This window comes from Cebus imitator, unplaced genomic scaffold (genome assembly GCF_001604975.1).
Source record: "Cebus imitator isolate Cc_AM_T3 unplaced genomic scaffold, Cebus_imitator-1.0 Scaffold200, whole genome shotgun sequence".
In the NCBI taxonomy this organism is placed as follows: Eukaryota; Metazoa; Chordata; class Mammalia; order Primates; family Cebidae; genus Cebus; species Cebus imitator.
Window position 1 is genome coordinate 1,057,785 of NW_016107515.1, and position 20,795 is coordinate 1,078,579.

The 20,795-nt window shown below is 49.6% G+C and overlaps 1 protein-coding gene across 1 annotated transcript in view; it reads left to right on the plus strand.

Moving 5' to 3' along the window:
• The window catches only part of STK10 (serine/threonine kinase 10), a 157,986-nt gene extending 139,008 nt beyond the window's left edge, over positions 1–18,978 (plus strand). The window contains exons 15-19 of the mRNA XM_017547673.2: positions 1,235–1,359; positions 3,034–3,222; positions 4,360–4,485; positions 7,636–7,749; positions 17,589–18,978. Of these exons, the coding sequence (XP_017403162.1) occupies positions 1,235–1,359; positions 3,034–3,222; positions 4,360–4,485; positions 7,636–7,749; positions 17,589–17,729 (695 nt within the window). The 3' untranslated portion in view covers positions 17,730–18,978. The remainder of the gene's footprint in view (positions 1–1,234; positions 1,360–3,033; positions 3,223–4,359; positions 4,486–7,635; positions 7,750–17,588) is intronic.
• The last annotated feature ends 1,817 nt before the right edge of the window (positions 18,979–20,795 follow it).

The following is a 20,795-nucleotide window of genomic DNA, read 5'->3' on the forward strand; positions in this document are numbered from 1 at the left end:
TAAAGATGGGGTTTCACCATGTTGGTCAGGCTGGTCTTGAACTCCCGACCTCAGGTGATCTGCCCGCCTTGGCCTCCAAAGTGCTTGGATTACAGGCGTGAGCCACCACGCCCGGCCCCCATATTATGTTTTAAAAATAACAAGGGGATGTGTACAAATTTGAGTTTGGTGCCTGTGGACTTTTGATGGTCTGGGCCTGCTGTGAGGAAGTAAACAACATAAGGCCAATATCCCAGGGCCATTTATAAAACAGGCCTCATCCAGGCCCTTGATGACCAGTGCGGTTAGGCAACATACACCTCTTATTATTTGGTGTGGATCAGCAAAAATGGGATCCTTACGTTTTCAATATTCTGCATAGAGCACAGTTGTCTGAGAAAAGCCTTCACTTCCTTTTCTTAGTCCATGATGTTGGTAAGAACCGCCCTATTTACAGAACTATGGTTCTGATTTTGGTGTGGAAGCCAAAATCACGATTCTGATATACCAAAAGCAGACAGCGTTTTGCACAGAACAGGAATGCAGTGAAATAAACAACATTCGAAGTGAACGAAGCATAATCTCCTGTCTCAAAGGGCGTGAGATTCTCCCTTTGACCCCAGGTCTCCACCCAGGTGCTGTGCATAAGAGTCGATTAATTGACCTCCAGTGATAAGACGCCAGATATCATTGTCACCATAACGCATGCATGGGAGATGCAGGGGACAAGGAGGATTTCACCCATTTTTCAGAGGAGGAAATAATGACAAGAGGCCATTGTGTCTTCTTCATGGGGGTCTCCATCTGAGTCCTTCCCATTTGCCCTTCAGGAAAGCAGAGATGCAGTGTGGATTGCACTTAAAAGTGTCTCCCAAGGATGCTCCTCCCTCCATGGTATAGCTGTGTCCATTTGACAGAGATGGCAGCTGATGCCTAGAGAACCTCTCCATTCCTAATCCCACTGGTGGAGCTGGGTTCCAGCCTATATCTGCAGTTTCTCTGGCTCCTGACTTTGAACACTTCCTGCTATACCATGCTGCTGGGAGCTATCATTCCTTAGGCTTACAGGAAGTTTCTAGGCCTCAGCTCAGATCAGCCAACATGGTCTGATGAGGTAGCACACGTGGCGATTCCTGAGCCCAGCAGGTTGGTTGTCGGCTCCGGCGTGAGGAGGCCAGACAGAAGGGTGGGGCCAAGGGCCTGTCAAGTCTCCGGCTGTCAGCACCTCACCAGGTGGTTGGCATGTCCTCCGCAGACCGGGAAGCGGCCCTCTGGGAGATGGAGGAGCACCAGCTGCAGGAGAGGCACCAGCTGGTGAAGCAGCAGCTCAAAGACCAGTACTTCCTCCAGCGGCATGAGCTGCTGCGCAAGCATGAGAAGGTGAGGTTGCCAGCGGCTCGGGGCTCGGGTCTGCTGCCGGGCCGACCCGGGAGAGCTATGAAGCTGTGCATGATGGGGCACCTCGTGGGTACCATCTGTGCCCCCAAGAGGAGCTAGGGCTGGCTGCAGTGAGGCCCCAGGAAGTTCTCCAGGGGTGTCCTGCTTCAGCTCAAGGGACTGGGAGTAGGGAAGACCATGCGATGGCCCAAGCAGCTCCCTCGCTGACTCTTGTTACTTGCTGTGATTTTTTTTCTTTCCTTTTCTTTTCTTTTTTTTTTTTTTTTGAGACGGAGTTTCGCTCTTGTTACCCAGGCTGGAGTGCAATGGCGCGATCTCGGCTCACCGCAACCTCCGCCTCCTGGGTTCAGGCAATTCTCCTGCCTCAGCCTCCTGAGTAGCTGGGATTACAGGCACGTGCCACCATGCCCAGCTAATGTTTTGTATTTTTAGTAGAGACGAGGTTTCACCATGTTGACCAGGATGGTCTCGATCTCTTGACCTCGTGATCCACCCACCTCGGCTTCCCAAAGTGCTGGGATTACAGGCGTGGGCCACCGTGCCTGGACCTTTTTTTTTTTTTTTTTTTGAGGCAGAGTCTCACTCCGTCACTCAGGCTGGAGTGCAGTGGCACAATCTTGGTTCACTGAAACCTCCATCTCCCGGATTCAAGTGATTCTCCTGCGTCAGCCTCACAAGTAGCTGGGATTAGAGGGGCTTGCCACCACACCCGGCTAATTTTTGTAATTTTTAGTAGAGTCAGGCTTTTATCTTGTTGGCCAGGCTGGTCTCGAACTCCTGACCTCAAGTGATCTGCCCGCCTTGGCCTCCCAAAGTGCTGGGATTACAGGCATGAGCCACCACACCCGCCCAGGGTGTGTCTGCCTTAGCTCTTTTTTCTCTTTTCCCTCCTTGTCTTCCCTTTCCATTTCCTCTTTGTTTCTCTCTTTCTTTTGCATCCCCTCAGAATACTTTTAGGTCTGCACTTAAACACCACCTCTACTGGGAAGCCTTCCCTGAACTCCCCAGGTGAGAGCCCTGCTCTGTGTGGCCAAGCACCCTCTCCTGTGGGAATTGTCTGTCTCAGTTCAGCCTCCATAGTGGGACAGTGACAGACAGGCCAAGGTCTGGATGCACAGCAGCTGTGGATAATTCCAGTTTCTTATCTGAGTGCAGAGACAGGAGTCAGCATAGGGCCATGGGAGTTCAGAATAAGGCTACCCAACCAGGCGAGGAAATCAGGGAAGGCTTCTTGGAGGAGGTAATGCCCATGCTGAGCTTTGAAATACAAATAGGTGTTAGGGGAGGGAAAAAAATTTAAACGTATCAAGTTTTTTTTACAATATAAATTCACATCTGCATCACTAATGATGAACTATCCCTTTTAGTGTACATTTTGCTTTGAGATACTAGGTCATGATGGCATGCCATCATTGATAAGATGAGAAGGCATTTAGAAGGTAAGAATCTAAAATATTAACAAGAATTTTTAAAGTCAGAAGGAAAAAAAAGTTAATAGCAGTAGAAGTAAAATAACAAGCCTTGCATTGCTGAACATTGTGGGCTGAGTTAGTCCTGGGCCTCTGAATGGAGTGTGGGGGCCTTTGCAACTGACCTCAGTGCCGCACCGCCCCCCCTCCCCCCACCCCCACCTCGCCCTGCGATGTTCCTCCCCAGGAGCGGGAGCAGATGCAGCGCTACAACCAGCGCATGATAGAGCAACTGAAGGTGCGGCAGCAGCAGGAAAAGGCGCGGCTGCCCAAGATTCAGAGGAGTGAGGGCAAGACGCGCATGGCCATGTACAAGAAGAGCCTTCACATCAATGGCGCAGGCAGCGCGGCTGAGCAGCGTGAGAAGATCAAGCAGGTGGGAGCCAGTGTGCGGGTCTGCGGGTGTGCTGGGGTGCAGGCACAGCCAGGTTTGGCCGGGCCTGGGCTTTATACGATTTGGGAGAATATGAAAAAAGATACAGGCTGGGTGTGGTGGCTCACGCCTTTAATCTCAACACTTTGAGAGGCCAAGGCAGGTGGGTCGCTTGAGCCCAGGAGTTTGAGACCAGCCTGAGCAATATAGCAAAACCCCATTTCTACAGAAAATAATTTTAAAAATAATTAGCCAGGCATGCTGGCTACTTGGAAGGCTGAGGTGGGAGGATCGCTTGAGCCTGGGAGGCGGAGAGCTGAGATCTCGCCACTGCACTCCAGCCGGGCAACAGAGCGAGACTCTGTCTCAAAATAAAAAGGCCACACATGGTGGCTCAATCCTGTAATCCCAGCACTTTGGGAGGCCAAGACGGGCAGATCACCTCGGGTCAGGAGTTCGAGACCATCCCGGCCAACATAGTGAAGCCCTGTCTCTACTAAATACAAAGATTAGCCGGTGTGATGGCACATGCCTGTAATCCTAGCTACTTAGGAGGCTGAGGCAGGAGAATTGCTTGGGAGGCTGCAGCGAGCCAAGGTCGCACCACTGCACTCCAGCCTGGGTGACAGAGCAAGACCCCATCTCAAAAAAAAAAGAAAGATACACCTTGACCCTCCCACCATAAGGTCTTGGGGTGGGGGGGTTGTGTGAGTCACCAGGTGTGCCCTGGAAGCTTCATCAGCCTCATGGGGAATTCACCTGTGTGTAGACAGAGGTGGGAGTGTGGTGCTGTGCTGCAGATTCTCCTGTGCTGTTCCCTTCCACACTCCCATGCTTTTACCTGGGCATCTTCCCCACATCCTGTGTTGCCGTGTGGCTCGGGCACATGGGCCCTGTGATTTCTGCCTGGCACACACACTTTCCTGGCATGTGTAACATTACAATGTCACGTCCCCACCATCCTGGGAGCTCCTTGAGAGCAGGCACTTAACACGGGCACTGCCTGAGGTGGTGCTGGGTACTGGGACTGGGCACAGACCAGTCCCCTGAAGGGCCTCCCTGGGCCAGGGCTGAGGTGGGCTCCCTACCCAACCAGCCAGGCCCTGGCCCCCTGAGGCACCCACCCTCTCTCTGGTGCAGTTCTCCCAGCAGGAAGAGAAGAGGCAGAAGTCGGAGCGGCTGCAGCAACAGCAGAAACACGAGAATCAGATGCGGGACATGCTGGCACAGTGTGAGAGCAACATGAGCGAGCTGCAGCAGCTGCAGGTACCACCCTGCCTGTCCCTGCCCCCAGCTGCCTTGGTTTCCCCAAGGCCATCAGCTCTCAGGGGGCCAGAAACTCCACAGCAGGGAAGGATCTTAGTCAGCCAAGCCCAGGGTGGGCGGGTTGCAATCCTGCCATGCTGCTCTCGGGCTGTGTGAGGTTGGGCAAATCACAGCGCCCTCCCAAGCCATAGCTCTCACACCTCTAAAACGGGTGTGGGGTGGGGATGCCCATTCCTGCCGTGCAGGATTAGGGCGAGGACTTGTGACTGCAGTGATGCTGGAGCTGGCAGTAGGCTGCGGCAGGGCTTCTGAGTCATCGCTGTTTTGGGCAAAGGCGGTCGGGGTGTGGCCGAACCCCTTGTGGGTTGCTTTCCTGCCATAATTCCTGACCTCTTCAAGTTTCCTAGCCCCAGGAGCTGGTACTTCAAGCCCCCTTGTGGGGATTGGGCCCGACTCGAACCTCAGGAAATTGCAGGGACTGTTGGACCCATCGAGCAGTTTCTGGAGAGGCAGGGAGGCGTGGAGGAGACCTTCCAGGTGTTGAGGCCTGCCCGGCAGGGGTCTGCTGATTACCACTGTGTGACTTTTGGCTAAGCCACTCACCTTCCGCATCTGTTGTCCTATCCCTGCCTCGGGTTTCTGTGAGCACTGAGAGCCCATCTGAAGTGCCGAGCACAGCTCCGGGCAGGCCACGGGAACTCAGCGCTGCTGCGATTATTACTTCTCACTCAGCCAAGCTCTAAACTCCTGCAAGCCTCTAGCATGCAACCCAAAATGAAAATCTCCGATTTTCCAACCCCAATAGGGTGGTGGTATCTGGATAAAGGCACTTTCCAGGCCGGGCATGGTGGCTCACGCCTGTAATCTCAGCACTTTGGGAGGCCGAGGCAGGTGGATTACCTGAGGTCAGGAGTTTGAGACCAGCCTGACCAACATGGTGAAACCTCGTCTAAAAAAAAAAAAGATTAAAAAAAGGCACTTTCCACTTGCTTTATAAGCTCCCCATGACAAGACTGATACCTTGCAAGAAATCAACAGGGACTTGTCACTTCTGCCTCTGAGAGAGATTTACATTTTATAAAGAAGATAACTTAACTCTGAGAAAGAACACTGAGGTTGGAAGAGTATCATGTCAGTGACCCTCATTCCTCACCACAGATCCCCCTGAGGAAATTATATGTGAAACACAAAGTACCTTAGCTCAGGCTGCCAGCACGAAGTACCACAGTGCTTTAAACAACAGAAACTTCTTTCTCACAGTTCTGGAGGCTGTAGGTCCAAGATCAGGGCGCCAGCATAGCTGGGTTCTGGTGAGGGCTCCCTTCCTGGCTTATAGACAGCTGCCTTCTTACTGTATCCTCACATGGCCGATAGTATATGAGAGCACTCAAACTAGGAAAGCTCTGTGTTGTCTCTTCTTATAAGAGCACTAATCCAGGCCTGGCACAGTGGCTCACACCTGTAATCCCAGCAGCACTTTGGGAGGCTGAGATGGGCGGATCACAAGGTCAGGAGTTCGAGACCAGCCTGGCCATCGTGGTGAAACACTGTCTCTACTAAAACTACAAAAATTACCTGGGCATGGTGGCGCATGCCTGTAATCTCAGCTACTCAGGAGGCTGAGGCAGGAGAATCACTTGAACCTGGAAGGCAGAGGTTGCGGTGAGCAGAGATCTCGCCATTGCACTCCAGCCTGGGCAAGAGAGTAAGACTCCATTTCAAAAAAAAAAAAAGAAAGAAAGAAAAAAAAGAGCGCTAATACGTTCCTGGAGACCCCACCCTCATGGCCTCATCTAAACTTAATTATCTCCCACAGGCCCCATCTCCAAATACCGTCTCATCTGGGGTTAAGGCTTCAACCTGAATTTTAAGGGGACACAATTAGGTCTACAGCACAAATGTTTAGCACAGTATGATTTATAATAGTGAAAATTAGAAACAACCTAAGCGGCCAAAAATAGAGAAATGTTTAAGTAAATTTGATAAATGCATACTGTGGGATATTCTATAGGCATTAAAATAATTATGAAAAACATCACTTCCTCGTAGAAATGTTTACATTATAACGTTAAGCACATGGCAGGGGTTGGTTTCAGAACTGCATGCACAGGGTGAGCTGAACAACATGGGACAGAGAGATACAGGAGAGAAATCAGAATGTTCATAGTGGTGCTTCTGTGTGGTGGGATTAGGGCATACATTGTCAATAGTTTTATTGTTTTGTTAAAATGATATCTGTTCTTTTTGAAACATTCAAACCATGTAAAAAGCGCAAAGAAGAAAGTTGCAAAATGGCCAGGCTCAGTGGCTCATACCTGTAATCCCAGCACTTTGGGAGGCCTAGGAAGGTGGATCACTTGAGGTCAGGAGTTAGAAAGCAGCTTGACCAAGAGATGGTGAAACCCCATCTCTACTAAAAATACAAAAATTAGCCAGGCGTGGTGGTGGGCACCTGTAATCCCAGTTACTCGGTAGGCTGAGGCAGGAGAATCGCTTGAGCCCAGGAGGTGGAAGTTCCAGTGAGCCAAGATCGTGCCGCTGCACTCCAGCCTGGGCGACAGAGTGAGATCCAGTCTCAAAAAAAAAAAAGGTGGGGGGGGCCGGGCGCGGTGGCTCACGCCTGTAATCCCAGCACTTTGGGAGGCCGAGGCGGGTGGATCACGAGGTCAAGAGATAGAGACCATCCTGGTCAACATGGTGAAACCCCGTCTCTACTAAAAGTACAAAAAATCAGCTGGGCATGGTGGCGCATGCCTGTAGTCCCAGCTACTCAGGAGGCTGAGGCAGGAGAATTGCCTGAACCCAGGAGGCGGAGGTTGCGGTGAGCCGAGATCGCGCCATTGCACTCCAGCCTGGGCAACAAGAGTGAAACTCCATTTCAAAAAAAAAAAAAAAAAAAATTGCAAATCTACCACACATCCCCACCATAGAGTTAATAAGAACTGTTAACATATTCTAGACTATTCCTCCAGGCATCTCTGGGTGCATGTAACGTACATAAAGAGTTTGAATAAATGGGGTTTATAGTCAAGAAGAAGTAATAATGAGCGATGCTGGTGCCCTTGTGGCCTCAGCGTGAGGTGTGTCTCAGTCTTTAGGGCCTGTGTCTTTTTCTAATTTCTTACCTGTTCTGCCTGGAATTTGTTCCAGAATGAAAAATGCCACCTCCTGGTAGAGCATGAAACCCAGAAGCTGAAGGCCCTGGATGAGAGCCATAACCACAACCTGAAGGAATGGCGGGACAAGCTTCGGCCGCGCAAGAAGGTAACCGTGTCCCGGCGGGTGGGCTCAGTCTCGGACTCTGCTCCGTGCCGTGCACAGGCCTCTGGCCAGAACATGATAGGTCTCCTTAGTTTGGTGGGCTCTTGCTTTGCCGCACCATAAAATGGATCTCCAGCCTGAGAGAGAGGGGCACTTTCTAACCCTTTGTGGATGAATGCCCTGCGGCTTCCACCCGTGGAGGGCATCCTCTTGCTCGGCTCCCTCTCATGGACCAAAGGACCCCTGCCATGTAGTGTCCACAGAGGATGCTCCAGTGAGTCGAACCAGCCATGCTGCCAGGCCAAAGCCCAGCCTATGGGGTTTTCTCTTAGAGGAGGTTATTCTGAGAAGTCAGAACCCAGCACCAGGTGGACTGCTTGCCCGTTTCGTTTTCTGTTGCTGTGTCATGAACTGCCACATACTTAGCAGCTTCAACCAACATCCGTTTACTGTCTCCTAGTGATGGCAGTCAGGAGTCTGGGTGGGCTTGCCTGGCTTCTCTGCTCAGGGACTCACCAGCCTGCAGTCAAAGTTGTCAGCATGGCTGGGCTCTTAGCTGAAGCTTCTGGGGAAGAATCACTTCCAAATCCATTCAGCTTTCCACAGAATCCAGTTCCTTGTGGCTGTAGGTCTGAGGTCCCTGTTTCCTTGCTGGCCTCAGACAGGGGTTACTTTCTTTTCTAGAGACCATTGGCATTCCTTATCATGTGGCCTCCTCCACCTGCAAATAGCAAATGTGCATTCAGACCTTCTCATGCTTTGAATGTCTCTGATGTCCCCTTCTGCCACCAGCCGGAGAAAACTCTTTTACTTTTTTTTTTTTTTTTTTTTTTTTTTTTTTTTTTTTTGTTTTTTTTTTTTTTTTTTTTTTTTTTTTTTTTTTTTTTTTTTGAGACGGAGTTTCACTCTTGTTACCCAGGCTGGAGGGCAATGGCGCGATCTCGGCTCACCGCAACCTCCGCCTCCCGGGTTCAGGCAATTCTCCTGCCCCAGCCTCCTGAGTAGCTGGGACTACAGGCACGCCCCACCATGCCCAGCTAATGTTTTGTATTTTTAGTAGAGATGGGATTTCACCATGTTGACCAGGATGGTCTCGATCTCTTGACCTCATGATCCACCCGCCTCGGCCTCCCAAAGTGCTGGGATTACAGGCTTGAGCCACCGCGACCGGCAGGAGAAAACTCTTTTAAAAGGCTCATGTGATTAAATCAGGCTCATGGGATAGCTTCCCTGCTTGCAAGAATGATATTACATTCAGAGGTTCCACCCACACTCAGACAAGTGGGGAGTATACGAGAGTGAGTCACAGGGGTCATTTTTGAATTGTGCCTGCCATACTTTCACCTTCAAAACCCACGCCGTCACTCAGTCCTGCACCTTTCTTTACTGCCCTGTCACTCTCTCTCCTTCTTTGCAAAGCATTTTGAGCAGCCCATTACCCTGTCCCAATTTCTTCCTCAGCCCGCTGAGAAATTTCTTTCACAGCCCACTGCAGCTGCTCTTGGCAAGGTCAGTAACAGCATCCTGCTGGCCAGCTCCCAAGGTTACGACTTGCTGGACCTGACCGCCTGGAGGCAGTCAGTGCTGTCAGTCACTCTCTTCCTTGCCTGTCTTGTCCTCCTAGGCCCACCTTGTGCTGGGTTACTTCTCTGTCACTGGCCCCTCTGCAACGTCCCTCCTGACTCATCTGTTGATTTCTTTATTTTATTTATTTTATTTTTTATTTAGAGACAGAGTTTCACTCTGTCGCCTGAGGCTGGAGTGCAGTGGCGCGATCTCGGCTCACCGCAACCTCCATCTCCTGGGTTCAAATGATTTTCCTGCCTCAGCCTCCTGAGCAGCTGGGATTACAGGCACATGCCACTATGCCCGGCTAGTTTTTCTATTTCTAGTAGAAATGGGGTTTCACCATGTTGGCCAGGCTGGTCTTGAACTCCTGACATCAAGTGATCCACCCACGCTGGCCTCTCAAAGTGCTAGGATTATAGGCACGGGATCTCAGCTCATGCAGCCTCTGCCTCCCTGGTTCAAGTGATTCTCCTGCCTCAGCTTCCTAAGTAGCTGGGACTACAGGTGTGCACCACTGTGCCTGGTGGATGTAATTTTTTCTTTTTTTGAGACAGAGTCTTGCTCTGATGCCCAGGCTAGAGTGCAGTGGCTTAATCTCAGCTCATTGCAACCTCCACTTCCCGGGTTCAAGCAATTCTCCCACCTCAGTCTCCCGAGTAACTGGGACTACAGGCACCTGCCACCATGCCCTGCTAATTTTTGTAATTTTAATAGAGACAGGGTTTCACCATATGGGTCAGGCTGGTCTCGAACTCCTCACCTCAGGTGATCCACCTGCCTCGGCCTCCAAAGTGCTGGGATTACAAGCATGAGCCACTATACCCAGCAGATATAATTTTTTAAAAAATATTGTATAATGAAATGTGTCAACTTTTGGAAGATCTGCATAACTCAGTAAACCAATATTGTCCAAGTGACCAGTGCATGATGTTACAAGATCATGGCTGGGGCAAAGTGACATCCAAAGTGCAAGACAGACCATCAGATTTTTTTTTTTTTTTTGGAGATGGAGTGGCGCTGTCTCACTGCAACCTCCACCTCCCAGGTTCAAGAGATTCTCCTGCCTCAGCCTTATGAGTAGCTGGGATTACAAGCGCTGGCTACCACTCCCAAAGTTCTGAGATTACAGGAGTGAGCTCAGGAGTTCGAGACCAGCCTGGGCAACAATGGTGAAATCTCATCTCTGCAAAAAATACAAAATACAAAAATTAGCCAGGCACAGTGGTACATGCTGTGGTCGCAGATACTCTGGAGCCCGAGATGGGGGGATCACATGAGGCCAGGAAGTCAAGGCTACAGTGAGCCATGATTGCACAATTGCACTAGCCTGGGTCACAGATTGAGACCCTGTCAAAAAAAAAAAAAGAAAATTGAGAAGCTGTCAAGTCAGGCTGGTGGACACAGGTTTTCCAAAGTTCTAATTTTTGCTTAAATGTTCAAATTTTGTCATTAGCAATAAATATCCTTAGTTGTTTTTCTTGAGGTGATCAGCACAATTTGTTCATTTTCAAGAAAGTGTTTGCTAAATACTCACATTTGTAGTTTTTTTGTTTGTTTGTTTGTTTGTTTGTTTTTTTTAATGGGATCTTGCTATGTTGCCCTGGGCTCAAGCAGTTCTCCTGTCTCAGCCTCCCAAGTAGCTGGAACTGTAGATGCATGCCCCTGGTTGTCAGTTATTTTTTTTAATAAAAATGATATTCTAGGCTGGGCGCAGTGCTCATGCCTGTAATCCCAGCACTTTGGGAGGCCGAGGCGGGTGGATCGCCTGAGGTCAGGAGTTCAAGACCAGCCTGGCCAACATGGTAAAACCCTGTCTCTATTTAAAAAAAAAAAAAAAGAATGATATTCTGTAAAATAAGCGGCTAGTTCAGCTGACAACTTAAGACGATTGCAAAGAACAAAATCTCTAGAAAGCCTTCATGCTTTGACGGGCAATAGACATGCCTTATGCATAATTTCCATTGTCCTCACACAGGACATTAAAGGGCCATGACCTTGAAGGTCAGGATTTAATAAAATGAACCATTTGTGTTGCACCATCAAGGTGATCTTAAGTGCAATTGGCTTTATTGTTTTAATTGAAAAACTTTCTAAAATATTGTGAGTAGGCCTGGCTTGGCGGCTCACGCCTGTAATCCCAGCACTTTGGGAGGCTGAGGTGGGTGGATTACCTGAGGTCAGGAGTTGGAGACCAGCCTGGCCAATACGGCAGAACGGTCTCTACTAAAAATACAAAATTTAGCCAGGCATGGCAGCAGGTGCCTGTAATCCGAACCATTCAGGAGGCTGAGGCAGAAGAATTGCTTGAACCTGGGGCGGTGGGGGACACAGGTTACAGTGAGCCAGATCATGCCACTTCACTCCAGCCTGGGTGAAAGAGTGAAACTCCATCTCAAAAAAATAAATAAATAAAGATAAAAATAAATAAGTACTGAGGGTGCACAGTGGCGAAGAATACGCATTCAGTTTGGTGCCATTGTCTTAATCCTCCAGAAGCTCCAGAAGTTTTACCCATCATTGCTTTTGTACCATTAGCATGAATATCAAAACATGATATGGCTGCCCCGCCCCCGCCCTGAGAAAGGGTTTTGGGCCCCCTAGGGGTTCATGGACCACACTTTGAGAACCACTCTTCTTGCCTTATCTCCTGTGAGTCTCATCCCCCACTTGTGCTCTGAACAGATTTCAGTACCCAAATAGATCTCCATACCATATGCACTTCCCTCGTTCCCTGCTGGGCTTTTGCCCAGCCTCTTCCCCTTGCCAGGAATTCTCTACCCAGCAGCCTTGCTTGGCCAACTTCTGTTTGTCTTCATTATTCAGGCCTCCCCCACGGAGGCTGTAGGGTGTCTCTTCTGGGCTCCAGCAACTCCCTGTCCCTGCCCCTGTCATGGTGCTTATCACGTGGGATGGCATTTGTGTGTCGTTAGCTTGATCATTCATTCATTTGTGTATTAATGCAACACATATTTCTTGAGCACTTACTAAGTGCCCTACACTGTTTCAGGCACTAGAGACACTACACCGAACAAAAGGGACAAGTCCATGCTCTCAGGAAGGACTGACCTCCTAGTGAGAGGCCAAGAAGCAGGGAGGGAAACGGCATGCAGGGTCACAAAGCTGGGCTGCTTCAGACAGTGTGGCAGGAAGATGATGTCTAAGAAGATGACATCTGAGCAAAGATCTGAAGGACCTGAGGGAGGGAGCTGTGTAGCTGTGGGGGGTCTTAGGGGGACATTCCCAGCACAGGGAAGAGCAACCGCAAAGGCCCGGATGCCTTGCTTATGAAACAAGGAGGCCCCGCAGCCAGAGAGAGCGGCAGTGATGGTGGGAGGTAATAAGAGGTAAAGTCAGGGATAGTGGAGCTACTGGAGGGCTCTGAGCACGTCAGGGTAGTCTGACTCATGATTTTTGTTTTTGTTTTTGTTTGAGACTGAGTCTCGTTCTATCACCCAGGCTGGAGTGCAATAGTGCAATCCTGGCTCACTGCAACCTCTGCCTCCCAGGTTCAAGTGATTCTCCTGCCTCAGCCTCCCGAGTAGCAGGGATTACAGGCATTAGAGTAGCAGGGATTACAGGCATTAGCCACCACACCCAGCTAATTTTTGTATTTTTAGTAGAGATGGGGTTTCACCATATTGGTCAGGCTGGTCTCAAACTCCTGACCTCGTGATCCGCCCGCCTCAGCCTCCCAAAGTGCTGGGATTACAGGCGTGAGCCGCCATGCCCAACACTGACTCATGTTTTGAAAAGGATCCCGCTGGTTGCGCTCAGGGGTCAAGAGTGGAAGCAGAGAGACCAGTAAGGAGACTATCGTGATAACCTTGGTGAGAAAGTATAGCAGCTTGGACTAGGATAGTATCAGAGGCGGAGGGAATTTGTCCGTTTCCTCTCTGGCTGGCACTCTGGATGTTCTTGCTGGTCATCAGCTTTGGGATGTTGGGCAAGCCATCTATCTTCCCCACTCTAGGCCTGCATTCGTCTTTATTTATTTTAAGGAATTGGCTCACACAATTGTGGGGGTGGAGTCTGAAATCTGCAGGACAGGTCAGCAGGCTGGAGACCCAGTGGTTGTTGCTGTCTAGAGGCAGAATTCCTTCTTTCTTCTTTTCTCTCAAGGCCTTCAACTGATTGAAGAGGCCCACCCTCATGATGAAGGGTAATACTCAGAGTTTACCTATTTAAATGTTAATCACAACTAGAAAATACCTTTATAGTGATATCTAGTCTGGTGTTTAACCAAACAGATGGATACCATGGCCTTGCCAAGTTGACACATAAATTTAACCCGGCACAGTGGTACATACCTGTAATCCCAGCTCCATGGGAGGCTAAAGCAGGAGAATCGCTTGAACTCGGGAGGCGGAGGTTGCAGTGAGCCAAGATCGCATCTCTGCACTCCAGCCTAGGCAACAAAGCAAGACTCTGCCTCAAAAAAAAAAAAAAAAACAGGCCGGGTGCGGTGGCTCAAGCCTGTAATCCCAGCACTTTGGGAGGCCGAGGCGGGTGGATCACAAGGTCAAGAGATCGAGACCATCCTGGTCAGCATGGTGAAACCCCGTCTCTACTAAAAATACAAAAAATTAGCTGGGCATGGTGGCGCATGCCTGTAATCCCAGCTACTCAGGAGGCTGAGGCAGGAGAATTGCCTGAACCCAGGAGGCGGAGGTTGCAGTGAGCCGAGATCGCGCCATTGCACTCCAGCCTGGGTAACAAGAGCGAAACTCCGTCTCAAAAAAAAAAAAAACAAACAAAAAACATGGGACCTCAGCATGGTTGTTTGTACGGTGAAGCTATCAAGACTGCAATGTTATGCCAAAAGTTGCCAGCACATAGTACAGGCCAAGGACATACTCATTCCCTTCCATTCCCCTAAACTCTCTGAGGAGAGAGCTGCCCAAAATACCCTTAATCTCATGTCCCTGGGTCCTGAAGTCCTGAGGTTTGTGAGGTTTGTTCTGCCATCTTACATCAGTTCTGCTTACTGGAACTGTGGTCTGAACAGGAGGCAGCTGCCCATCTCAGCTGTGTAATGGCCTTGGAAGTCCTTGAATCGAGGCCTCCCTCCCCGCGCTAATGGAGCTTTCTGGCTGGAAGCTGGCCAGGGTCCCAGACTTCCTGTTACCAGGCCCATGCTCATCAGTTTCTGTAACCATGGTCTGCTGGGACTTTCAACACTTGATACTCAAATCAATAATATTCCTGCTGACATAGGTTGGTTCTGCAATCCGGAAAGAAACGTTCAAACTGGTTCTCTTACCTGGGGGATCTATACCTGTGGCACGTCCTGAGAGAGTTTGAAAATGAATGATCACATTGCCTCTAGCTGTTGCCTTATGTCTCATTGCGTCAGAGAGGGGCCTGGGTTCAGGGGAGGTACCGAAAGTGTGCAGTTGGGAAGCTGGCATTGGACTTTGCCTGTGGGGGCTGCCTCTTCGCAAAATTCTTTATAGAATTCTTCTGTCATTAGCTGCTTGGGTTTCTGCTAGAACAATGACCCAGAGGTGATGATTTTCATTTGAGAATAAATGGTCTTTTACATTCTCGAATTATGGTCAGTAGCCTGTGAACCCCCTGCCTTGTATGGAGGCAGGGGAGATGATTGTACATTGTGGAGTATTTTTAGAAAAATTCAGATGTATCTCAAGTAAATACAAAATATCTGGCAGAGTCAATAAAGTGTTGCTTGGGTCAGTGTTAATACAGAATGTGGCCTCAAACAAGTCAAATATTCCCTCCTGAATCCTGGCTTTTTGGGCTGTAAAATGTAGACAATACTTATTTCCTTAAAGTAGGTGTTAGCAATCTACCGCCAATGGCCTAATCTGGCCCACCACCTATATTTGTAAATAAAGTTTTATTGGAACACAGCCATGCTCGTTCATTTACAGATTGTCTATGGCTGATTTTATGTTATGGCGGCAGTTGAGTAGTCACGACAGAGACCAAATATGTCCTGCAAAGCCAAAAATGTTTACTTTCTGTCACATAACAGAAAAATGATCACTGACTCTGGCCTTAGAAGATTGTACTGAGAAATATATGTGGTGGGTTGACAGAATAGTGCTTAAACAGCCCAGGCTTCGGAGTCACACAGGTGGGATAAAGTCCTAACTAGTTGTGAGACCTTGGCCAAGTTACTAAGCCACTCTGTGCTAAAAAAGCAGAGGCTATATTATTATATTGTTGGTATTCCTAGAGCTGAGGTCCCAAACTGATAGCCTATGTGCTGGAATTGGCTTACAGACATGGTATGTTTGGCCAACATAATGATGTACCTTTTTTTTTTTTTTTTTTTTTTTTTTTTTTTTTTTTTTTTGAGACAGAGTCTTGCTCTGTCACCCAGGCTGGAGTGCAGTGGCACAATCTCAGCTCACTCCAACCTCTGCCTCCCCTCGAGTGATTTTCCTGCATCAGCCTCTTGAGTAGCTGAAATTACAGGCACACACCACCAGGCCTGGCTAATTTTTGCATTTTTAGTAGAGATGGGTTTCACCATGTTGGCCTGGCTGGTCTTGAACTCCTGACCTCAGGTGTTCCACCTGCCTTGTCCTCCCAAAGTGTTGGGATTACAGGCATGAGCCACCACGCCTGGCTTGTAAATTTGTTTTAAAGATGTCCACATTTAAGTATATAAGGAGATTTTACATTAAAACCTTGATTTCCAGTTTCCTTAGAAAATCCCGGGCTGGGTGTGGTGGCTCACACCTATAATCCCAGCACTTTGAGAGGCCGAGGTAAGTGGATTGCCTGAGGTCATGAGTTCAAGACCAGTCTGCCAAATGATAAAATCTTGTCTCTATTAAAAATACAAAAAAGGGCCGGGCGCGGTGGCTCAAGCCTGTAATCCCAGCACTTTGGGAGGCCGAGGCGGGTGGATCACCAGGTCAAGAGATCGAGACCATCCTGGTCAACACGGTGAAACCCCGTCTCTACTAAAACTACAAAAAATTAGCTGGGCATGGTGGCGCCTGCCTGTAATCCCAGCTACTCAGGAGGCTGAGGCAGAAGAATTGCCTGAACCCAGGAGGCGGAGGTTGCGGTGAGCCGAGAGCGCGCCAGTGCACTCCAGCGTGGGTAACAAGAGCGAAACTCCGTCTCAAAAAAAAAAAAAATACAAAAAAAATTAGCGGGGTGTGGTGGCGTGCATCTGTAATCCCAGCTACTCGGGAGGCTGAGGCAGGGGAATTGCTTGAACCAGGGAGGTGGAGCTTGCAGTGAGCTGAAATTGCACCACTACACTCCGGCCTGGGAGACAGAGCGAGACTCCACCTCAAAAAAAAAAAAAAATTCTGGAGCTCTGGCGACATTGCCGTCAAGCCCATGTTCTTTGCACTGCACTTAGCTTCCGTTCTTAATTGCATGTTTATTATGGGAGAACCCTTAAAAACTCTTTCAGGGCCGGCTGCAGTGGCTCATGCCTGTAATCCCAGCACTTTGGGAGGCCGAGGTGAGTAGATCACCTAGGTCAGGAGTTTGAGACCAGCCTGACCAACATGGTGAAACCCCATCTCTACTTAAAATGGAAAAATTAGCCAGGTGTGGTGGCAGGTGCCTGTAATCCCAGCTACTGGAGAGGCTGAGGCAGGAGAATCTCTTGAACCTGGGAGGGTGAGGTTGCAGTGAGCCAAGATACTGCCACTGCAGTCCAGCCTGGGCCACAGATCTAGACTCTGTCTCGAAAAGAAAAGAAAAATCTTTCTAGTAGGATCCAACTTGTCTAAATAAGCTTGCTTGTGCCCAAGGGAACCTCCCGCAGTGCTTTTCAGCTAGAGCTCTCCTCCAAGTTACCTGCAGAGTTTGTACAGTGCAGAAGCCCTTGGTCCCACCACAGTCTTCAAAATCAGAACCTCTGGGGTTGGGCAAAGGCATGTGTATTTTGAAAAAAACCTCTGACATCTCTGCTTCCTTGCTGCTAAATCTCTCTCCGTCTCTCTCCGTCTTCTCCCTTGGGTTTTTCTCTAGTCATTTGGCTGTTTTCTTGCCTGGGGATTTGCATCTGCCTTTTTCTTCCCTGCCCCATCTAGATTGGCATTTCCGCCAACTGTACCCTTCAGTCCATAGGGAGCTTCTCAGTAGCAGTGGCAGGAGGTGTGCTTAGCTCCTGGGAGAGGAGCTCTAGGGTAGGAAAGAGGGAAGACCTAGTTTCCCAAGCACTGAGGCCAGGGAGGGAACTTTCCAGAGAAGACCATGTCAGTGGGGGTCCTGTGAATGGGAGACTCATGTGTGGCCTGCAGATCTGACCCAGCACCACCCTCCTCTCTCTTCCCTAGGCTCTAGAAGAGGATCTGAACCAGAAGAAGCGGGAGCAGGAGATGTTCTTCAAGCTAAGCGAGGAGGCAGAGTGCCCAAACCCCACCACCCCAAGCAAGGCCACCAAGTTCTTCCCCTACAGTTCTGCAGATGCTTCTTAACAACCGCCCAGGGCTGTGGCTGGCAGCTTGGGAGGGCCCAGGGCCTTCTCCTTCATTCTCTGTGAACATGTAACTCAGGACCTCTTTTCCCTCTTGCATCTGTGCCAGCTCAAATCCAGCCCCTCGCCCTGTGCCACCCCAGCTATGCCCAGCAGAGCTGCCCCGGCGTTCCTGACTTCTTGCTGGCCTGTGGAGGGCGAGGTGTTACTATGTGTCACCTGACCCTAATGTATGTTCTCCTTGAGCCCTAGATCCCTTCAAGCTGGAAGGGATGGGGCTGCTGGTGGGGTCAGGGTCCAGGAGGAATGGGTGTTCTGTCACCTTGAGTCTTCTCTGTTTGCCAAAATACCAGTTTTGCTCTCTCTGGGCACAAAGCACTGCTGATGAAAACCCCATGGGCTCATCTGTCTGTAATTCTTGGTGGTTTTTCAGTCATTCCCAGAAGAGTCACGGAATCATTGAGCCATTTCTGTTCCCAGTGGAGCCCAGCCTGCAGTTGGCTGCTCAGGAGATGGCCTCGTTCATCGTGTTCTCCCAGCTCCCAGTTTGCTTTCCACTTAAGATAAAGCCATGTCTATGTGGGAGGTGGGGACCGGGGAAAGAGGGAGGCTGAAACATTTGTTCTGCTTCTTGGGTGTTTCATGCCATCTCGCATCCCTCTTCTTGCACACGCGTGTGAACGCATGCGCACACACAGGACTTGGTCTGCTGGCCTGGCCTCTTCTGCCCAGGTGGGTTGGAACACATTTGCTGCCTGAGCCGGTGCCACTGAGCGTGTTAGGTGGAGCAGTTGGTGTGGTGTGTGCGAGTGTTGGCACCAGAGGCACAGAGAAGCACAGGCTGTACTGCCAGGCTGCGACTCATGCTGGCCCCACACAGGCTCCTGTGTTCAGGGACTAATTCCTCAGCACACAAGGCTTCCACAACCCCGTCTGCTCCAGAGCACTCTTGCCCACCCTGTCTGCAGGTGAAAAAGGAGGGCTGTTTCCTCTGCCCCATGCCCGCCCCACCATGTTCAGGACTCCCACCTTGCATTTCAGACCGGGGCTGGCAGTCTCTTGGACTTATCTTCAGGAATAAAAAGCATCAGGGGGAAATGGAATGCCCCCTGCCCCGGGAACCTGGCAGAAGCACAGGTTCTGTACCTCAGATGGACCCCTGGGCCTTCGCTTCTCAGTTGGCTTCCCCAGATTCTGATCCCATGGCTGCAGTGTATATAACTCAATAAAAGCAAATGTTGAAAGCAGTATGTGGGTTTATTTACAAAGAAAACCTTTTTTCACCCTGATTTCTAATTGTTTCATTGAAATAGCTATAAAATGTATGGCTTCTCCAAGAAGATATCTGCTTTTAAAAAACACAAACAAAAAAAAATTGGTAAGGATTTGAGTGAGAGGAATTTTTCCACCTTCCCTCCTACAGGTTTATGATTCTTTTTTTTTTTAGGCTGGTCATGGTGGCTCACCTGAGATCAGGAGCAAGAAAGGGTCTCTCATATGTTGCCCAAGCTGGTCTCAAACTCCTGGTTCAAGTGATTCCCCCCACTTAACCCTCAAGAGTAGCTGGAATGACAGGCACATGCCACTGTGCCCGGCTAGGTTAAGGTTCTATATACTCTGTCTTTCTTTTTTTTTTTTTAAATTGAGTCGGGGTCTCGCTGTGTTGCCCAGGCTGGGGTGCAGTGGCTATTCACAGGCACGATCCCACTACTGATCAGCATGGAAGTTTTGACCTACTCCATTTCTGACCTGGGCCGGTTCACCCCTCCTTAGGCAACCTGGTGGTCCCCCGCTCCCGGGAGGTCACCATACTGATGCCGAACTTAGTGTGGACACCCGATCGGCATAGCACACTACAACCCAGAACTCCTGGGCTCAAGCGATCCTCCCACCTCAGCCTCCCAAGTAGCTGGGACTACAGCCACGCGCCACTGCGCCCGGTACTCTGTCTTTCTAAAGCAATTTCCTGGAAATTCTCTCAACATTGGTTATAACTGGATGCTTGGGAAGGGAGGGGCAACCCTTCAACAGGAAAAGGGGACTGCCCAAATCTTAGGAAAGATACTCTTGGAGCTAGGTAAGGCAATGGTTCTCAGGTTAGTGAGCATTTAGCTTGCTTGCTGCAGAATTTGACCCAGATGGGACGTTTTTTAGGCCTCTCACAAATGAGACAAATGAAACAATCGTCTCCTTTTATTCTCTTTGGTGCACAGATGCTGGGGAAACATGAACTAGCTGCAGTGTAACTGCAGAACACAGACCCAGTTCTAGCAGGCCAGGTCAGCATTGGGAACTGTCAGGGCTGCTTTGGGCTTTGCTTATAGTATTTTTTTTTTTGTAGTCTCGCGTGTGAAAAAGTATTAGGTGAAATGCCAGCTTCATGGTTCAGGTGAAAGTCTCATTATTCCCCTTGTGGCTCGTCCTTCACATCATGTTCTTTTTCTTTTTGAGACTGAGTTTCGCTCTTGTTGCCCAGGCTGGAGTGCAATGGCGTGATCTCGGCTCACCACAACCTCCGCCTCCCTGGCTCAAGCAATTCTGCTGCCTCAGCCTCCTGAGTAGTTGGGACTACAGGCACGTGCCACCACGCACAGCTAGTTTTTGTATTTTTAGTAGAGACAGGGTTTCACCATGTTGACCAGGATGGTCTCGATCTCTTGACCTCGGGATCCGCCCGCCTCAGCCTCCCAAAGTGCTGGTATTACAGGTGTGAGCCACCGCGCCTGGCCTCCTTCACATCCTTTTTGCCCTTAAAGGAGTTGCTGCTTCCCTGCTTAGTGCCGCCTGATCCCTCAGAGCTTCCCTGTACTTTTTTGGATGGGGACTGGCAGGGTCTCCTAGCCTTACAAGGGAGCCACCATGCAATGCCCATCTGAGAGGCCCAGGCAGTTATTCCTTGTGCTCTGTGCTAGTGTTTTTTGTATAAGAGACAGACAGAGCTGATTTTTCTTTTTTCCCTTTGTCTGGATTTAGCAGAGTCAATGTAACTAACTTATATTTTCTCTTTATGAAACGTAGAAGTTATTTTTATGTAGTTTCTAGCCTTTATACAAAATTTTTGTAAAAG